This window comes from Crotalus tigris, unplaced genomic scaffold, assembly GCF_016545835.1.
Source record: "Crotalus tigris isolate CLP2741 ecotype Arizona unplaced genomic scaffold, ASM1654583v1 scf7180000023636.1099087, whole genome shotgun sequence".
In the NCBI taxonomy this organism is placed as follows: Eukaryota; Metazoa; Chordata; class Lepidosauria; order Squamata; family Viperidae; genus Crotalus; species Crotalus tigris.
Window position 1 is genome coordinate 352,928 of NW_024100093.1, and position 20,968 is coordinate 373,895.

General features: G+C 40.3%; 1 protein-coding gene across 1 annotated transcript; it reads right to left on the reverse strand.

Moving 5' to 3' along the window:
- Nucleotides 1–2,139: 2,139 nt before the first annotated feature.
- On the reverse strand, nt 2,140–19,910 carry GFRAL (GDNF family receptor alpha like). Its single transcript, XM_039320347.1, has 10 exons — nt 19,796–19,910; nt 13,945–14,085; nt 12,842–12,991; nt 9,793–10,206; nt 8,261–8,311; nt 7,108–7,438; nt 5,795–6,045; nt 3,806–3,901; nt 3,070–3,151; nt 2,140–2,359 (listed from the first exon to the last, which is right to left on the reverse strand). The coding sequence occupies exons 1-10, from the start codon at nt 19,818–19,820 to the stop codon at nt 2,227–2,229; spliced, it is 1,674 nt and encodes a 557-aa protein (XP_039176281.1). The 5' UTR covers nt 19,821–19,910; the 3' UTR covers nt 2,140–2,226.
- Between the last annotated feature and the right edge of the window lie 1,058 nt (nt 19,911–20,968).

The window sequence follows — 20,968 nt, forward strand, 5'->3', positions numbered from 1 at the left end:
TCAGAGACTACAGTTGGTCCAGAATGCAGCCACGCGAGTGATAGTGGGTGCTCCTCGGTACACCCACGTTACACCTATCCTCCGTGAGCTGCACTGGTTGCCTATTGGTCTCCGGGTCCAATTCAAGGTGTTGGTTATTATCTTTAAAGCTCTATATGGCTCAGGGCCAGGCTATTTGCGAGACCGCCTACTACCTCATAGTTCCCTTTGTCCGGTTAGATCCCACAGGCTGGGCCTCCTTCAGGTCCTGTTGGCCAAGCAGTGCCATTTGGCGGGGCCGCGGGGGAGGGCTTTCTTTATGATGGCGCCCATGTCTTGGAACCAGCTCTTCCCGGAGATTAGGACCGCTCCCACCCTATTGGTTTTCCGTAAGCTGCTTAAGACCTGGCTTTTCTGGCAGGCCTGGGGTTTATAAAATCTGACCCCTGGATGACTGTTATTGTACTGTTTGTTTTGTTATGTTTTATGATGTTTTTATTGTTAGCCGCCCGGAGTCCTGCGGGAGTGGGGCGGTTTATAAATTTTATAAATAAATAAATAAATCATGATTGTGGTGATGCTGTTACGGCCAAAACAATGAGGAGTTGTAAGTACATCTTGTTCCACACTGTTGCAACTTCAAAGAGTCAGTAAGTGGATGTTACATGAGGACTACCTGTATATAGTAATCTGATCCTTCAAACCTTTGATGGTACTAGTACTTCATACACAACTGTCTATAAAGTTTTGACCATTTGTTTTAGTGAAAGCAACTGAAAATACCTGAAGAATAATCAATTACATGTCTTGGTTCAAAGTAATGGTTCATTTTGCTATGATTTCTACAAATCAATCAAATGAACTAGGATGCAAGCAGAAAATGTGCATTTTTACCACCTTTAGATATATTTTTCAGATTTCAGTTTGGTTCCTGGGTTATTTAGCTTATAAGCTCTTCAGGGTAATGTTTGCATTATATCCACAGAAAATAAAACATCTTTCATATAAGACCTTATCAGTGAATAACTACAGGTAGTCCTTGACTTATAACCAGTTGTTTTACAACCATTCAAAGTTACAATGGTCTCGGAAAGGGGGTTTACCCTTTGTAAACCATTGTACCAAGCTGTCTGTCTGTAAGCCCACCACTGCTCTTAGATTCATGCTATCTTAGCAAACAAAAATTCAGGAACATGTATTTCTAGCTAACATCCTGTTCTATACTCAGTATAATTTTGTGTCCCTGTGGTTTAATTCTAAAACAAATACCCTAGGCCAGGGTAGGCAACCTTGGCTCTTTTATGACTCGTGGACTTCAACTCCCAGAATTCCAGGAATTCTGGGAGTTGAAGTCCACGAGTCATAAAAGAGCCAAGGTTGCCTACCCCTGGCCTAGGCAGTCAAGTACTACAAGGAAAAAAAAGAACTCCAGATATATGTGTTATAGCAGTGGTTCTCAACCTTTTTAATGCCACGACCCCCAACCGGTCATAAGTCGAGGACTACCCAACTGGTTGTAAGTTGAGGACTACCCAACCAGTCGTAAGTCGAGGACTTTCCCTGCCTGGGAACACCACACATGTGTGGTGCTGCCCCCTGTGCCGGCCGAGGCGTAGCTGGCAAGCGGCAGAGATGGCGCAGGCTGACCACCGGCTAGGCCACCAGCTGGCCCAGCCCAAGGGAAGTAAGGCACCTGCCGGGCCCCACACGCGCCAGCAACCCTCCCTGCGCCCACCAGCCTCCCACCTCCCACCCCTGGCCCTCTTTTACTTAACATTTTTAGTAATTGCTCAGCAGGGAGGGGTTGAAACTTCCAGACAGCTCGCTTTCACTGCAGACAACTTGCAGCACCATTTGCAGAATGGGACTTTTGGCAGGCTCAGCAGGGCAGAGACAGCCTGGACAATTCCTATTGGCTTTTGAAATCCAATGGAATTAGACTCTATTCAAGAGAGTCTATTCTATTGGCTTTCAAAAGCCAATAGAATAAAAGGGTGTAGCACAGCTAAGGAAAACGGGCAAAAAATGGCGGACTGCATTGTTTGGTGACCCCCGTGAAATGGTTGTTCGACCCCAAATGGGGTCCTGACCCACAGGTTGAGAACCGCTGTGTTATAGATTGGCCAATATTTGTCAAAGTGGTCAAACATGGCTATGGGCTTTGCCTTTCCCTGTTTATTTTTTGTTTGTTTCGTTTTGTTTCTCAAAGAGATTTCACACAATAAAATGGCTGGTTTACTACAGCAGTCAGGATGAGCATTTTTGGCCCTTCGGATGATCCAGAGTTGTCGAGTTGTTTCTGATAAAAGGGCCTGGGAGCTTCTCTGATAAATGGACTTGGGAGGAAACTCTCTTTGGCAGATAAGCAGCTGTGCAGGCCCTGAAAACAAACAAGCAAGTGTTGCATTAACAAACCAGGTAGGCTGAGCACTTCAATTTGCTTGGCTAAAATCAATAGCTGGGTAAACCTTTAGCAGTATCTAGCCCTTTTAAGTCTCATTGATACTTAAAAAAGGAATTAAGCCTATCTTCTTTGATTGAAATAAGTAGGATTAAGCACTGCTTAACATTAGCTCAAATGTGCCTCTGTTCCTGGGAAAGTGGAGTTGTAAATGTTCCTATATACTATTATTTATGGTCTATTAGCATAAATAGTAGCTATAAATGCATTTTATCTGATATGTCAGGATGATAATGTACTGTATCGAGGCCATTCTGCAGAATGGCCCATATTCTGTGAATATTGCCACTGGATGCCCTGCAGAATACCCATATTCTATGAGACATTGCTATTCATTTAAAAATTAAAATTAAATTTAAAATAACAAAGTTAGGCAGGCTAGAAATAGACCTGTGAGTGCCATGTATGGAATACCAGTGGTTTATGTTGTTTATTCAACTTTACATACACTTATCCCAATTAGTTTTCTGTTTCTTTCACTGGCTCCCATCAAGATGTCACCATCTTCTTGGAAACAATAGATAAAAATGACTAGAAATCAGGAACGTATGTTGAGAGAAACAAGCAGCTGAGTTTCTTCCCTAACCTGGAGAATGCAGTACATGGAGACTGCCTTTTGCAGAAATTACCTGGTCTTTAACAAAGCCAAAAGGATTATTCCCAGGATAAGAATGATGCAAGAGACGAACAGAATAGTAATGATGGTGTCATCTAGAATTAAAGTGGGAAAACAGTTAAAAAGTTAAAGTGTATCCAATCTAATAACAATATTTAAATTGCAAATTTAATTGTACGAATCAGCCAGGATTGTATGCTGTTTCTTTGCAAATTTCAGAAACAGATGAGCTGGTGCTTCAGCTGTGTTTCTCCCTAGCCCACTGACTTTCTGTCTTTTTCTGTCTCTGTTTCTTTGTCTCTCTCTCTCTCACACACACCCATATGGATGAGGCTATAAAGTACTGTGGCTGTCTGCCATCCTCCCTGAATTGCTGGGAATCAGGCAGCGTATAAATTTAATGAAATAATCACAACAACATCACAAATACAGTAATGCATGGGGCTATATCAGCACATGTTAGAGTCCCAGACTTCCCACCAGCATTTGGAGAAGGATATCTGTAAGGAAAGATAAGGCAAACGATCCCACTCTCCATTTAAATTGAAGACATTTACATGCCCTTGAACAGTAGCTTAACCCTCCTCTCCTTCCAGACAGAAACAAAGACCAGAACACGGCTGGTTTCAGCAGCCTCCTGCCCTCCCCCCCCCACCTCCAACATCCTCTGTGCTCTTTTCTCTGCAGGCACCATGCATTGTGACCCTCCAGCAGTGGACATTTCCTTTCTTTTTGAAAGTCCAGCTTACCATAAAACAAAGACTGTTCTCCAGTTACAGGAAGTATTTTTCCAGGGAGTTCTATCTGCGATGAGTAAAGGTCAGCGTCTCCACCTGATATCTGGCCTTTAAACAGGAGAGGATATAAAAACAAGACGGTGTGAAAGCAAGTAAAAAGGGCATCCTATTATGGCCTCATGGAGTGCTTTCCTGTTGGATGCTTGCCAGCCAGTCAGCCTGATCGCCGGCTGTGCTGTTCCAGGATTCTCCATCACCCCATTCCCTCTCGCCTCCCTCTTCCCCCTCCGCTCTGTCCCACATCCCAACCTTGTTCCTCAAAACACAAAAAAAGAATTTTTTTTATTTTTGCAAACCTTACATTTGCTTCTGCCCCCCCAAACATGCTGTCATTTCCTTTGTTTATACAGATGCTTTGGCCAAAAATACCACTCAGTTAAATATTCTGTCTCAAGAAAATGAAAGAGATAGAAAGAGATTCTATGCTGTAATTATTTTAGATAGAAGATAAAAGATAGATAAAAGAAATCTAGCTAGAGTACACAGATAAAATAAGAATATTCAGTCTGAATTAGTAATACAATCATACCCCTACTTTATTAGATGGGAGAAAGGTATTTACAATCCCATTAGAATGGTTTTAGCCTAACTTCTCAGTTATAACTTCTAAAGCATGTCTAAATTTCCCTGGAAGTTATTAGGGTTTATTACAATAATGAGTACATATTGTTTTAAAAAATTAATAAAGGCTAAAAATAATAGAGATGACATTACATAATACATCAAAGTAACACACACACACACACACAGAACTGTAAAAAAGAGCTCTAGAATAGATGTTGCTGTCTATCAATTGGCTATTTACACTTCCAAGCAAGAAATGATTTGTGCAGATCTTATGCTGTACTAAAGGAAATAAAAATTGTTAATAACATGTTACTTGATGGTTATTGTAAATGTCATCCCTTAGTGGTACATTTACTTGTGTCAATAGCGCTCCTGCTAAATCCTTCCTTTTTGAACCTTACCCACCTGACTATAAGATTCTGATTTTACAAATAGATCACATCTGTAGGTTTCTCCTGCACTGATCTTAAATGCTGAAACTGAAATCTGTTAGCTGGAGCCCAGATTCTGTATAGAACAAGTGTTTGTGTGTTTCAAGCATGGCTGGGGGGCATCTTTGTTTGTGTTGAGGGATATTCCCCCAGATGTCATGTTTGAGCGGCGATATGGCTTTAGGCAACAGAGCTGAAACCACTAACTTTTGCTTTGGTGCCCATTCATTCTATTTCTCCATCTAATACAGTGGTTCTCAACCTTTTTAATGCCGCGACTCCCAACCGGTCATAAGTCGAGGACTACTCAACCGGTCGTAAGTTGAGGACTACTCAACTGGTACAGCACCGTTTACAGAATGGGACTTTTGGTGGGCTCAGCAGGGTAGAGACAGCCTGGACAATTCCTATTGGCTTTTGAAAGCTAATAGAATTAGACTCTATTCAAGAGAGTCTATTCTACTGGCTTTCAAAAGCCAATAGAATAAAAGGGAGTAGCACAGCTAAGGAAAAGGGGAAAAAAATGGTGGACTGCGTTGTTTGGCGACCCCCGTGAAATGGTCGTTCGACCCCAAATGGGGTCCCGACCCACAGGTTGAGAACCACTGATCTAATATCCCCTACAAGGAAGACCCTGCCAAGAAATTGCTGATTGATTGCACCAAGTTAAAAGCAAAAGAAGAATTGTCTGCAGTTTTAGTTCAGCTCTGGTGACTTCATGAGCAGCTACATGCAATGTACTGAGCAATAGTAGAGAAATAATTTTCTGTTGCTTTCTTTGGGAAATGCTTTCCACTTCCTGGTGTAACAAACAGCTTGCTATTTCTTAGGAATCTCCCACCCACGGTCTAACCTGACCTGGCCCAGCTTGATATCTGAAGCAGATGATGCTACCTTCTGAGCTTAAAGGAGACAATATCCAGGCTTGACTAGATTGACTTACGTAAGCAAATCTTGCCATGGAGTATACGATGGAACCCCTGGCATACCAACTGTTCAGCTTGTGGTGCGGCCTCACAGGTACACTTGACTCGAAGGATAGATCCCCACAAGTCCACATAAGCAGCTCTGCAGTCGGCGCTCTCTGAACAAATTGGGTCAATGGAGTTCCAAGTCTTGAGGCAGGAGTTTTCTTCAAGGCAGTCTTGGCTGAAGTGTTTTAAACACTTTGACGTAAATGCCTCATATCTGCTCCTTTGGAAACATAAGGCAGAGTAAGGGGAGCATAAATATAGAGATCAATAGATCCCCATGGTTCCTTTTGATTGTGATATACAACATTCAAGCATGGGACAAATGAGAGAGGATGGTAGGAAAGCAGATCGGGAATCTCTTATGAGAACTAAAATGAGGAATGTGAAGGAGGACATATTCAAAATACTGCATTTTACTTATAATTCACAAATTGATTGTAGATCTCTTATTCCAAGCAATGGGTTATCAATGTACTGAATATGGGCTGGAACGGATTACAGTAGATCCCAACTTACAGTCACAACTGAGTCCAGAATTTTGGTTGCTAAGCAAGATGGCTGTTAAGTGAGTTCCACCTGATTTTATGACCTGGTTGCTATGATTTTTTTAAGCAAATCAATGCAATTGTGGAGTGGATCGTGTGGCCCTTAAGCAAATCCGGTTTCCCCAATTGGCTTTGCTCATTGAAAACTGGCTGGAAAAACCAATCATGTCACTATAAGATGTTGCAACTATCATAAGTACCTACCAATTGCCAAGCCCCTCCCACTCCCAAAGTTTTGATCATATAACTCTGGGGATGCTGCAAGAGTTGTGTGAGAACTGGTTGTAAATTAATTTTATTATTGCCATTGTAATTTTGAACAGTCGCTAAACAAATGGCTGTAAATTGAGGAGTACTTGTTGTAAATGGCCTGGAAGAATATTTGTGTGTGTGGGGGGGGGAGAAGCAACATCTTTTATTAAAAGAATGCATAGGATGGAGAAAAGGTATCCTGGACCACCACTTAAGACTATATGTACATGATTCATATTGATGAACAATTAAAATTTGCTTATCTAATATGTCCTGCCAAAGCTCATCAATTACAGAAGATTAAAAGCAAGACTTAAACCACAGGGAAATAATAATGTTAGCCTTGGCTTATTCTGTAGCATGGAATACTTTTGTTTTTGAAAGCTTATGAACCATTAGGCACTGTCATCTAAATAGAATTAGAATTAATCCATTTATGTATTTTCATATTAAGCACACTTCTGCCTGCAAGCAAAAATGCATACCAGCAAATCTTGCTTTCTCGACACAATTGCATTACATGTACACAGCTAGGTGTTGGGACCATTCTGGTGGCACACGGGTGGCCATGAAGGAATCGTCTGGCTTGATGGCAATTGTCGTCTGATTGCGTACAGTCACAAAAGGTCAGCATCTGAGCCACCTGAAAAGGCATATTGGTATAGAAGGCATTTAAGGCTGCCCGGCATCGATTTATATCACAGGAGCTCCCGTTTATTTGGCACACTTGGAGATATAAAGACAACTGCTTGTTGCAGACTTCATCATTCACACATTCCATGTTTGCTTGGAAGCAGGTTGGTGGCCGCTTGTACTCTAAAGAAAGAGCAAAGCAAAATACAGTTACAAGATCTGAGTGTCAAGAATGACCTAATAAGCCCTTGGGTGGGTCTAATAATCCCCAACTGTCTCTTGAAGTGGTCATGTCAGTGATAGGCAACTAAAGACTCTCTTGGGATTCTTTTTCCCCCCATCTCCCAAAGCCATTTTGACCAGCCATGCCCTAAATTGTAGGGATCTCCAAACTTGGCAACTTTAAGATTTGTGGACTTCAACTCAATGCTGGCTGGGGAATTCTGGGAGTTGAACTCCACAAGTCTTATAGTTGCCAAGTTTGGAGAGCCCTGCCCTAAATACATGGGGTCCATTAGTGCTGGGGGCAACATGGCGTGGATATTGCATTTGTACGACTGCTTGAGATCTTTCCACAGGCAGGCAGTTTGCATAGATAGAAGCAGAATACCAAAGCAGGAGGGCTTTTGATTCAGCACAGCTTCTTCTTACAGCTGTCTGTTGTTAGTCATCAGTGTGATCATGATCAGTGACATGATACAATAAGTTAGTCTTTCGGTAGAGTTAAGTAGGATATTACAACTGAGACATCCCGTTTCTCTGTTTCTCATCTGGTGAGATAATGCAAGGAGGACTTATCAATGCCAAGGAAGAGACCTATGGAGGAAAGCCTGATATGATGCGTTTAACCTCTGGCTACATTAGCGCACAAAAATATTAACCGTCTAAATGAGAATGCGAACTGATGTGTGTATTTTTCCTAGCACTGTGATGTGCAAAACTACATAGATTTAGGCCAGTTCAACCTATGTGGATCCGAGATGAGATAGTGGTATTGATTTTTACCATAGTTTGAAAGTGCTGATAACTTCCACTGTGATTTTGCTTTCACGTGATCTGCAAGAAAAGAGATACATACTTGTTCAAAATCAATGGATTTCATGATGCGGGTTCCAAAGCGAGGTAAAGTGGATGGCAGGGGAGCTCCCCTTGACTTAGGACTTAGAATTAAAACCAGAATTTCTATCTTGAGGAGATTGTAAGTTGAGCTGTGCCCAAATTTATGAGCATTTTTACAATGATCGTTAACTGAATCACTGGGGTCATTAAGTGAATTGCCCAAATTGTGATCACATGACCCTGGGGTGCTACGATATCACAAGGGCAGAATTGGTCATAAGTGCGAGGACTGAACTTTTTTCAGCAGCATCTTAACTTTGAATGGTCCCTCCCTAAATGAATGGTCATGTCAAGGACTATAAGTTCAACCAAATAAAGCTAATGAAACATACTGAAACAATTCTTTTCTTGACTTCTCCTTTACACTAATAAAATGCATTGATTATGCAAACAGCCTTTTCAGCATTGGACCCAAGTTTTTAGAAACCCTTTCCAATAGATCTTTGTCTAGCCCAGTGTTTCTCAACCTTGACAATGTTAAGGCATGTGGACTTCAACTCCAGAATTCCACAGCCAGCATTTCTGGCTGTGGAATTCTGGGAGTTGAAGTCCACATGCCTTAAAATTGTCAAGGTTGAGAAACACTGGTCTAGCCCCTTCTGTTCCAATATCTAGATTTTTCCATGAAGAGGCTTCACTTCTAAATTACCTTTGATCGTATACAATGCATAGGCATCCACTGAGGGGAAGGATGAGTAAAGACAAAGCAAGCATCACAACCGATATAAACTCCACCCTTTTTGTGCACACATCTTGAAGATGCACACGTACATGTAAGGAGCTGAGTTTGCATTGTGACATCAGAGTGCTTATCACTCATTCTGACAAAACAATCATATTCCCTAAATAGTTTTAATACAATAGCCCATATTGCAGAGAGATTTCTCGAGGAATGCTGGATGTGGCTTTTCACTTAATTGCATTTAAATGGCAAGGGACAGCCCCTGCCGCATTGGCCCCGCCCCCTGGGTGCATGCTGGGGAGGTGTCACCCTTTGTAAGAAATGAAGAAATGCACCATCGCCTGGAAGTGGCCAGCAAGTGGCCCTCACCTACTTCACATATCCGGCTTGATGGATTCCGGGGGAGGGGCTTCAGCAGGCTCTTCCAGTGGACTATGCCTTGGCGCTTGCCCTGGTCCCATCCCCTTCTGCCAGAGACCCTCAGATCTGTCCCACTCCTACCCAGGCCCCCATAGGCACCCTTGATGTGAATAATGTAGAGCTGGCCATGCCCACCCAGTAGGCCACACCTAGTAGGTCACACCTACTCGCCCCCCGAGGACAACCGCAATACTGATGCGGCCCTCAATGAAATTGAGTTTGACACCCCTGGTGTAGTGAGTAGAGAAAAGACAATGAAAGATTCAAGGCTGCGGCTTCGTAATAAGTGGCTGTTATTTAAAAGTAAAGCCTTTACCTGGATTGTGGCTTTGAGTTTCCTCAACTGCATAGGTTTCCTTCCCAGTGGCTGAGTCTTGATATGCCTGGGTGGACTGCAGACATGTGTTATTAAAGATATTTTTCCATATTTTAAGGCATCTTTTATTCACGGGTTCTGGACATGTGCAGTTGCCCATCACTGTTTTCTTGAGCAACTTCCATGCTGCAAAGCATTGCTCTACCACCATTTCTAGGCTGCATTTTGCTATCTCTGCTCTGCACACTCTCTGGAATGTCTTGTATTGTGTGAAACAGGTGTGGTCTCTTCGACAGAGGACCTTGGCAACTGAGCAGTCATTTCCAAGTTGGTCTGTGTGGACCATCCCTGAAGGTTTTATCTGACCCAGAGGTCTGAATTGAATATCTGTGCTGGAGTAAGACTCTGAGTTCCCTGTAAAGAGATAGAATTGTTTTCGTTTTCATTTAATTAAATCTCAATACACTTTATACTCATGATTACTCATCTTTGATGCAACTGTTGTCTTGTCTTCCAGATGGCTTAACTTTAATGTGCATATTCCTTAAAGCAGTGATATTTTTTTCATGCGCACACTGTCTACGAATAATAATAATAAAAAAATTGTATCCTTTAATGAATGGCAGAGAAGTGATGTGCTCTGAACACCAAGCCATTCTTTGGAATCATTCATGAAGAATGTCCAGCTCTATCATCTAGCAACATTTTTGAAAGTCTCTGGAGTCAGTTCCATTCAAGAATTGTCATGGCCACATGAGGCTCTTGGGATGTCAGGATGAGTGTATATCAGCCTTAGTTGATTTCTTTTCTTTGTTACCCGTGCCTACACAAAAAGAAATTGTCCCTGATCATCAGGGATGATTGGACCGACTGGGTGGTTTAGAAAGAAAGAGCTCTCAACTGCACTTGTAGTGAAAGGAATAACTTTACTAAAGCCAAGTGATTACAGGTTAGAAAAAAAACAGATCTGAGGTTTGAGCACAAAAGCTGCCTAGTTACTTTCCGCTTTCTCAGGTCTTCCCTTCCCAGTTATCTCCCAGATGTCTAGTTAGATTCAAACAAATTGTTTCGCTAAGAGTACGGAGGTTTTGGCAGGCTCAGTGATGGTCTGCATTCCATTTCCTTGGTTGTGACCTTGGCAGGCACTTAAAGTGGTTTCAGTTTCTTGTCTTCCTGATTCTTGTCTTCCCCCCCCCTTGCTAGCTCCCTCCCCCCCTTGGGGTGCATGGCAGTTCTGGCATCTGCATATCGATGGGGCGAAGCAGGATGGCAGCACATTGACAGAGCACATCCTGGGATGCTGCATCAGGGGAGCTGAGGGAAGAAGAGGAGGAGGAGGAGGAGGAGGAGATTCCCTTATTGAATGTTCTTAAATGAATTACCTTAAGACAGGAGGAGGAAATCTTTTAATAATGAGGGTTGAATTTGTTTGGGTGACAGGAGATTACAGCAGGTGGCAGAATGATGGAAGGAAGATGAAAGTGTGTCATGTAGGTAGGCTGGGCCAGAAGACTTTTAAATATTTCCTCCAGATTTAGGAAGACATGTGAAGATGCCCTGTGCCACCATTTGGAGTGTTTCCTGCTCAAAAACGAAGACAATGGCACAAAGTGTTGCCGTCAGATTTAGTAACAGGAGCTAGGTAAGGATTCAGGAGATTGCAAAAATAGGACTTTCATTGTGGTGGTACTCTGGAGCCAAAAGTTGTCTGCGTGTTTGTTTTGCAGTTTGTATGACTATTCCACTTGCAAAGTGGAAGTCTGGCTAGTTAACGTAGGATTCAAAGAGGAAACAAAATAAAAAAAGAGAAGGACAGTTCCATAACATAATTAAGGCCAAATGCCAGACTATTCCCATCCTAAAACCATTTCCTAAACAGGTCATCCAATCATTCAATGCCTAGGGCAGGGCTAGGCAACCTTGGCTCTTTTATGACTCGTGGACTTCAACTCCCAGAATTCCTGAGCCAGCCATGACTGGGAGTTGAAGTCCACGAGTCATAAAAGAGCCAAGGTTGCCTACCCCTGGCCTAGGGGAATGGCCAGTTTTTAAGGCTTTCTATAAGGCTAACGGGGGAGGGGCCATTCGAATCTCAGGAGAAGCACTGCTCTCTCTCTTTCTCTCTCTTTTTAAATATAATAGTTATTGAAGAAATTTTTAACAAGATCAAACCAATACAGCTACCCGAAAAATAAAATAAGGAACAATGGTGAATAAGTAAGAAATAAAATAGAAAAATAGAGGAAAGAAAAGATTATAAAGAAGATCATAAATCTAATTGTTTTATAATCTTCTTTGCAATCTTTACAGGGTAATGCTTTTCTAAAGAATGGGCACCAGGACAGAGAAGGCACAACTCCCGGCTCCCACTAGGCGACGTTATTTCATCGACACAGCAGCTGTCTATTACCTGTCCTTTATTCCTCACAAGGGACTCACACAGCCTGAAAACCTTTTTTATTGTCATAATAGCATTAAAAGAGATGAAAATGTGAAAAAAAATTTCTATGGATTTTCTCCCACCAAATTAGTGTCTAAGTGGCTGTTTTCCTTTTTCAGACCGCTGTTTAATCATAACTTGGTCAGTATAATTGCCTCTCTCCAACGTTTCTTCTTCACTTCTGTTGAACAATTTCTAGACATTCAAACGTTTTCTCACTCTCTTGCTGTATGTACCCTGTATAAAAATGGCTGATTTAGAAGCTATTGCTGCAATTAATGGGCTACTGTTTGGGATGGTTTGCGATTGTGATTGCAGAAGTTAGAACATGAATCCGGCATGTCTACTGTTCTAACGTAGAAATGACTTCGTTCAAAATATTCATTTGTTGTGAATGATGAATGTGACCATATTTTTGAATCTGAAATCCAGTACACACGCTTATAAAAACCGTGGGATTTCTAACTAGACGTTGGTTGATATTATCATACAGTATGATTGCTTGAATTGAGGAACTTCTTAAAGTGAGAAATGTTTTTTTTTGTCTTAGCACAAAACCATTATACAATGCTATTATTTTATATCTGATAACAAAAAGCCAACGGTTACCTTTATCACTGGAATATTTTTTCCCCAACAATATTCTGATGCTGCAGTTATCTTTTATGCAGATGTTGTCTTTAAATTCTGGGAACTGGTCAACTAAAAACTGAATTATTTTATTACAGTTGGTTGAATCTTTTATTGCACAGCTGTTGCCTGGATTTCCAAAATAGAATACCATTAATATTTTCTTATGAAAAATAAGCAGTGACACAATCACTTCATTTTTCTAAGATGAACTTGTCACATGATCAAGACTCGACATTTTACTTCTAAATTTTCAAGATTCTTTTACTATTTAAAATTTTGGATGAAGATTAAAGGGGTGGGCGTGTGCCCTGCCATTAAAAATCTTCTCATGACATGAACTACCCCTGAAAGATGTAAACAATTACCTACCACAGTTTATCAAGTTTTATTAACCAGGGCAAAAGTCTGTAAAAGTCATCCAGCCAATAGGGGGGCATTTTTAGTGTTGTGCAACATTTCTCAATTGCTCAGAGACAAAGAGGTCACAGTTCAGAGGCAGATTGGATGGTGTTCAACACTTAATTAGCAAAACAACAAGACTTCAATCTATTCTTCAGCTGGCTAGGAGTTGTGTTATATGGTGTACCTTTCTTTTACAGGTATCATGAGGCTCGCTCATCAAACTGATTCAGCTGCTCAGCTAAAATGCCACAGATATAATCTTGCCCAAGTCTGACTTTTTCCTCTTTGTTTCCATTATTATGGAATGGTGGGAGTATTGTGTGTGAGTGTATATATATCTATATCTATCTATCTATCTATCTATCTATCTCTATCTATCTATCTATCTATCTATCTATCTATCTATCTATCTATCTATCTATCTATTCAATAACACAACCTTTGATCGTTATCAGATTAAGCTCAGTTCATCGAGAACCCAACAAGTGAATGAGTATGCAAGAATTTTGATGTGATGATGGAATATGAGGATATGTGATGTGGTACTTATACCCCAACATTGTGGAGAAATGGAAAAAAAATGAAAAAAAATCCAATGGAAAGTTAATATACTTATAAATGTTTACAGAAGTGGTATGAAACTCTCTTTCTGCAATATAGGGCTTTATACAAGTTACCTGAAATGTAACAAACTTCCTCGAGTAAATTCCAGACACTTTCACATCTATTTCCTGCAGCCACACATCTCTCTTTCAGATGTTGACACTTTGATGTCTGTGCCTGGTAGGTAGATGCATTCAGGGAATTTAGAACCAGCCCTGCAAATCAGGCAATATAAATGTTATTGAAGTGTGATTCATTTGCACTTATTCAGTATGTTAGCTATTTATTCTGATGTATTCATTTATTTATCAACAAAATGTACATGGCCTCTTATCTTCCCTAGATAAATTTGGGTGACTTACAAAACATAGGAATAAAAAAAACTTGTAAAAGGCACAAGACAATACCAAATTAAAAGATATCAGAGGCTCTTGATATAATTGTTAGCAATAGAAAACAGAGACACGATACGGAGGTCCACTGACCTCTTGGGCCCAGTGTCTTTCCCAAATGAATAAATAATTTATAATTCTCACCATCCCTAACAGAAACAGTGACATGTTGATTGGGAATAGGAGGAATGTAGTAAAATTGATATGCACGGGATGGAATAGATGAAAGGGAGAACAAATTATCTTTATCCCTCTCTCCTGTCTGTCTGTCTGTCTGTGTGTCTCTCTCTCTCTTGCGCTCACTTTCTCGCTCTCTCACTCTCTTGCTCTTTCTCTCTCTTTCCATCTGTCCATCTACAGTATCTCTATCTGTGTCTCATCTAACTTCTCTATTTCAAATATCCCCATGGTTTGGAGACTAAATATTCATTATTGTCTTAGAGATACCAAACTCATTCCTACATTTAGCAACTTGTTTTCCATCCTGCTTTTGTTTTCAGTTAATGTCTGTTGTGCTTGGTTTCTGGCACAGTTATCAGGACTTTCCCAGATTGATGCTGTCCTGATGGATTATTATCGAAGATGCATTAAACTGATGGGAATCCCAATAAAAAAGCAATTATGGGAAAAAGAAAACAATGATGGGAAATTTTCCTAGGACACATTTTCATTTAAAGTTCAGAACTGTGCATATCTGATCTGAAGAAAATTCCATTTTCAAAGAGATTCTCAAGTAACAATGCAGATGCCCATTTGCAAATCATTAAGCAAGGACCATCATCTACCTTTGATGAAGCTGCAGCTGCAGCAGTAAACTATCTGCATTAGGAAACTCCCTGTCCCATTAGGTCTGGGTTCAGGGTTAGAAATACAGTAGCAGGAAATGCTAAAATCAGTGAGCTCCTTCAAGAGGTTCATCCTTGGACTGCTGAATTGCCTACAGGGGTAATATATTGACATTTCCTATGGTTGCCAGTATGACAAATGTGATTTTCTAACTGAATCTTGGTCCAACTTATAGAACAAGATTATATGGTAACACTGATATATCCAATTTGTCTAATCTGAATAGATTTTGCTAATATTTATTTGGTATATTTTTTTAAGCATACAGTTGTTTGAAGGGCTTCCCAAAATACATAATGAAATTGGGATATGATATTGTATTAGCCTCTTCCAACTAGGTACCAATCCCTGGGCATTGCCATACTGTCCATAAATAAATATTTATTTATTTATTTATTAAGTGTGTTTACCTCCCATCTTACCATGAAGGATTGTATTGTTGGAATGAATTTCCAAGACATCTGGGAGATAACTGGTTGGAAAAACTGTTTTATTTTTACTTTTTTAAAATCAGGGATTGGTAAAATTCACCAGCAGGTTACAGTGAGCTGAATGACATGGCTTAAATGGTTTTTCAGGAATAATAATAATAATAATAATAATAATAATAATAATAATAATCATCATCATCATCATCATCATCATCATTATCATCATCATCTAGAGTCTACTGACTCCTAGAAATAACAGGAGTCAGTAGAAACATCAGAAAATTTGTGCAAAGATCGATGACACAATGGAAGACACAGTTGCAGATCAATGGTGAGAGACTGGGAGAGGTTAATATCAAAAGAGGAATATTTCAAGGAGACTCATTGTCACCATTACTATTTGTTATTGCACTGTTTCCTCTGTCAACAATACTGAATAACTCAGGACATGGCTATCAAACATCAAAAACAACTACCAGACTATCCCATCTCCTTTACATGGATGGTCTGAAGCTGTATGGAAAAACATCATCTGAAATAGAATCACTGCTCAACACTGTCTGTATATATAGCCAAGATATTGTTATGGAGTTTGGCCTAGACAAATGTGCCACACTTACTATCAAACAAGGAAAAGTAATGAAAACTGAAGGAATCAAGATGCCCCACGAAAATAACATTAAGAGTCTGGATGAGGAAGATTACTACAAATACTTGGGTATCCTTCAAGCTGACAACATCAAGCACACTGAAGTCAAGAAAAATATTAGAGGTGAATACATCAAGAGAGTGAAGAAGATCTTAAAATCCAAACTCAATGGAGGAAATACCATAAAGGCAATCAACACCTGGGCAATCCCAGTCATTAGATACACAGCTGGAATAGTGGACTGGACTAAAGCAGAACTAAAAGCAATGGATAGGCAGACCAGAAAAATAATGACAATGAATCACGCCCTTCATCCACGCAGTGACATTGATAGACTTTATCTACCAAGGCAAATAGGTGGGCGTGGAATGCTACAAGTACATCAGATGGTTGAAGAAGAAAAAATGGCTTTGGAATAATATCTGAAGAACAATGATGAAGATGCACTGAAATTAGTATATCAGGAAGGCTTACTGACTACTGGAGAGACCAAACTGGCCTACAAGAAAGACCAAATGAAGAACAGAATAGAGGCATGGGAAGACAAAGCACTACATGTCCAATACATTAAAAAAATAGCTGGGAAAGCAGATAATAATAAAACCTGGCAATGGCTAAGAGCAGGAAAATTGAAGAAAGAGACCGAGGGACTATTCTGGCTGCACAAGACCAAGCCTTAAGGACAAATGCATACAAAGTCAAAATTGAGAAGACAGCAACAGACAGTAAGTGCCGCCTATGCAAAGAAGCTGAAGAAACAGTGGACCACTTGGTAAGCTGTTGCAAGAAGATTGCACAGACTGACTACAAGCATCGGCATGACAAAGTAGCAACAATGGTGCATTGGAAGATCTGCAAAAAATATCATTTGCCTGTAAGCAAAAACTGGTGGGATCATAAAATAGAAAAAGTCATAGAAAATGATAAAATTAAACTGCTCTGGGACTTCAGAATTCAAACAGACAAGCATCTGGAACATAACACCCCAGACTGATAAGAAAGACAAAAAAGTCTGGATAGTGGACGTGGCAGTGCCTGGAGACAGCAGAATAGAAGAGAAAGAACTGGAGAAGATAACAAAATACAAAGACCTACAAATAGAAATAGAAAGACTGTGGCAAAAGCAAGCAAGGGTAGTACCAATAGTAATAGGCTCCTTGGGTGCAATCCCAAAACAACTGGAGACCACTTGAACACCATTGGCATTGACAAATTCGCTATTAGTCAATTGCAAAAGGCGGCCTTACTAGGAACTGCTCCCATCCTGCGACGATATCTGTAATACCATCAAACATCCACATCTGCCTATCCCAGGTCCTGGGTAAGGACTCGATAGGTAGACAAAATGCCAAATCCAGTCTGAACATCTGGCTGACTGTGTGATGATTGATAACAATAATAAAGTTGGAAAGGACCTTGGAGGTCATCAAGTCCAACCCCCTGCTCAGGCAGGAAACCCTATAACATTTCAGGCAAATGCTGTTTTAAAACTGTAACTGACCAAGAGTGAAAAGGAAGCTAAGACAAAAATATCCTTTCAAGTCTTATATTAATGTGTTCTAGATGCCTAAATTCACTGTTCTTCCTTCCTTTTTTTCATGCCTGGTCAAAAAGAAATGTTACTAATAGTAGCAATCATTCTTCTTGTAGCCTTACATGCTCTTAGGCTTTTTACTCAGCAAACAACAACTATTTGTTTAAACGAGGCTTCCACTTCCATGCCTGCTGGATATTTATAGATTTGAGTAGGTCAGCACACTCAATGAAATATATTGACCAAATACAGATGACATCTCTAGCAAAAAGAAGTCTTCCGAAAGGAAAATATCATAACCAACCAAACATTATTCTGGAGATGGTATTGAAGTGTGAAGTTAGCATTTGTTCATCAACCACTTGTTTCTAACCTTACCAATGATAGATGAAAGCTGTTCCAAGAAGAACAAATGACTCCGGAAGTGTGTAGAGCCAGAAAGCATTTAAAGGATTAGCCAGACTTTATACAACACCTGTAGCTCTGGGCATAAGGAAGCTACTCATGCAGGCAGAACACATTTACACTGACATTTTTGTTGGCCTGTGCATTGCACGGCTTCCAGTTGAAATGGGTGTGCTGGTCTGAATAGCAAGTAGAACACAACACACTAAATGTTGACTATGACTGTGGAGCCCTTCCTTCATTGAATTTCCCTCAGGAGCTCTCTGCTGCTTTTCACCTCCGTGCAGATGATATTAACTGGAGACAAACATCTGGGGAGCTGAACCTAGCCAATAAAAAGATTCCTAAAAGAACAGGGGGAGGAAGTAAAACAAACACAAACATCCAATCTTTGCACATAGCTTTTCTTTCTCATCTTGACTATATTTCCATGACCCCCTTGAAATGTAAGCAACTCATGGGTTTTTCTCCAAAAAACAAAACAAACAAACAAAAACATAGTAAGTCTGAATATGGTAAATTTTAGAACCTTAGGTGAAATGAGTCCTTGACTCCTATGGGTTTTATTGTTAGTTTGTTTGTGTGAATAAGGCTTAAGCCAATTATTTATTTTCTTATACAGATCATAAATGAAAACTATAGGTAGACAGGAAATAATTGCAACTATATGAAAAGTGTAATTGAGGCCTGGAGGGGGGAAAGAACCAATAGAATAACTTGGATATTTATATTTTAAATCCTGTTCTATCCTAAGGGTCACAAAATCTTATACATTAGCCTTTAAAAAGTTATTTTGGGTGTCTCCAAGTTGGTGTTGACTCCTGGCAATTGCCTGGACTAATCCCTGCAGTTTTCTTGGCAGGTTTGCCCTTGCCTGCTTCCCAGAGCTGAGGGAGAGTGTCTGGCCCAAGTTCACCCAGCTGGCTTTCATACCTAAGGCTGGTGCCTTAACCACTAGACCAAACTGGCTCTTTTTAAAACTAATTAAGGCCATTGTTTCTTTTTATCATGTTAAAATGGGATGGGGAAGAAGATAGAAAAGAAATGATCTTAGACCTAATAGATAGATCACCCTTTATTATTTTCAGTGTAATTGATAAAATGATAGAGACACATGTTGGGCACACATGTTGATGCTGCCAAGTATTTTGTTCATTTTTTATGTTTTTGTTAAATTTGTTTGCTGCCCATCTCGTCACAAGGCGACTCTTTTTACCCCTTTAGTGAGAAAGCAAGTCTGCAATCTTAGCAAATATAATTGGGAGTCACCCCAATTGTAGATAGATAGAGATAGATAAATAGGTGAGATAGATGATATCTAGATGAGATAGATGATAGATAGATAGTTAGATAGATAGATAGATAGATAGATAGATAGAAGGTAGATGGATGTATAGATGGATGATAGATAGATTGATAGATAGATTAATAGAGAGATAGATAGAGAGAGATAGAGAGATAGATAGATAGGTTAGATAGATAGGTTAGATGGATGTATAGATAGATGACAGATAGATTGATATATATATATATATATATATATATATATATATATATATATAGAGAGAGAGAGAGAGAGAGAGAGAGAGAGAGAGAGAGAGAGAGAGAGAGAGAGAGAAATGATAAGAGAGAGAGAGAGAGAATCCTGTTGAACTAGAGCAAACTTACCAGTGACGAACAGAATGGAGTTCATGGCTGAGGAGGTTCCAAGTAGTCTGAGCAAAGTAAATTACCCGTTGCCTCTTAATCCTCCCTGAAGTCTCCTTTTAAACACGAGTCATTTCAGTACCACGCTCCGTCGGACAGCGCTCCGCTCTCAGGAAACGCTTGCGATTGGTCCAATCAGAGTCGGCGGGACACCCGCCCTCCCACCCGCTCGCTTTCCCACCTCCCGGCTCTGCGTTTGCTGGAGAGCTAGCACAGCCTCTCTCTCTCTGTTTCACACCTGTCGGAGAGGTCCAGGCTACGGTACAGCTAACTGCTGATCAAATATGTTTGCTGAATAACGATCTACTCTTTCAGTAAAGCTAGGAAAATAACCAATTCGCGTTTGGCTTGATTCCTGTATTTCTTGCTATGCCTGAATTTCATAGTAATTCATCAACACACTGTTCACATAACACACGAACACACTGCATGCGGTTAAATAAAACTGAAGCTCATTTTCTGGGTTCAAACAGCACACTGATCCATAAGCTAATCGCCTGGATTGGACTTGCACATCACGCTAAGCCAAAATTGTAGTCCAGTTGACCGAAATTTAGTGAGGCATGAAACTAAGCTTAAGCTTCATGCTCCTGAAGGAAAACTAACTTTATTCTGATTATTAAAAGAGAATTAGATCTTCTCTAGGGTGAAAGCAGGCACCCTTTTGGCTCTGTTGAAAAAGTCCGAGGGAATAATAAACAAATGTGAAATTTGCTGCATTGTGTACTGTGCTGCCAGGCTGATAAACATAGGGGGAAAAAAAATCTATAAATGTGAGAGGAAGGCACATATAAACATCAATCCACAACAGCAGAGGAGCAACAGCCCTCTCGATTTTATTAGTCAGTGATTCTCAAAATCCTAAATCAGCAGGAAAAGATGAGGGGCACTGAAAGTTGCCATGGTCCAAAATCTGGAGAAGGTGAGCTGGGAAGGACAGAAATACTTATAAAACTGTAGGAAATGTGAAATGGGGAGGAAAGCAAGGCATTCAAGTTCAGTTCAGTGCAATAGTTTTTTTAGTGTTGGAATTCTGGAAAGAACAAAAGAAGTTTTGATTGAATTGTTATTGTATAAATTGAGTGGAAGTGAAAGAAACAAAGTCTGGGCAGCAGGTCAAAAGTTTCATATACT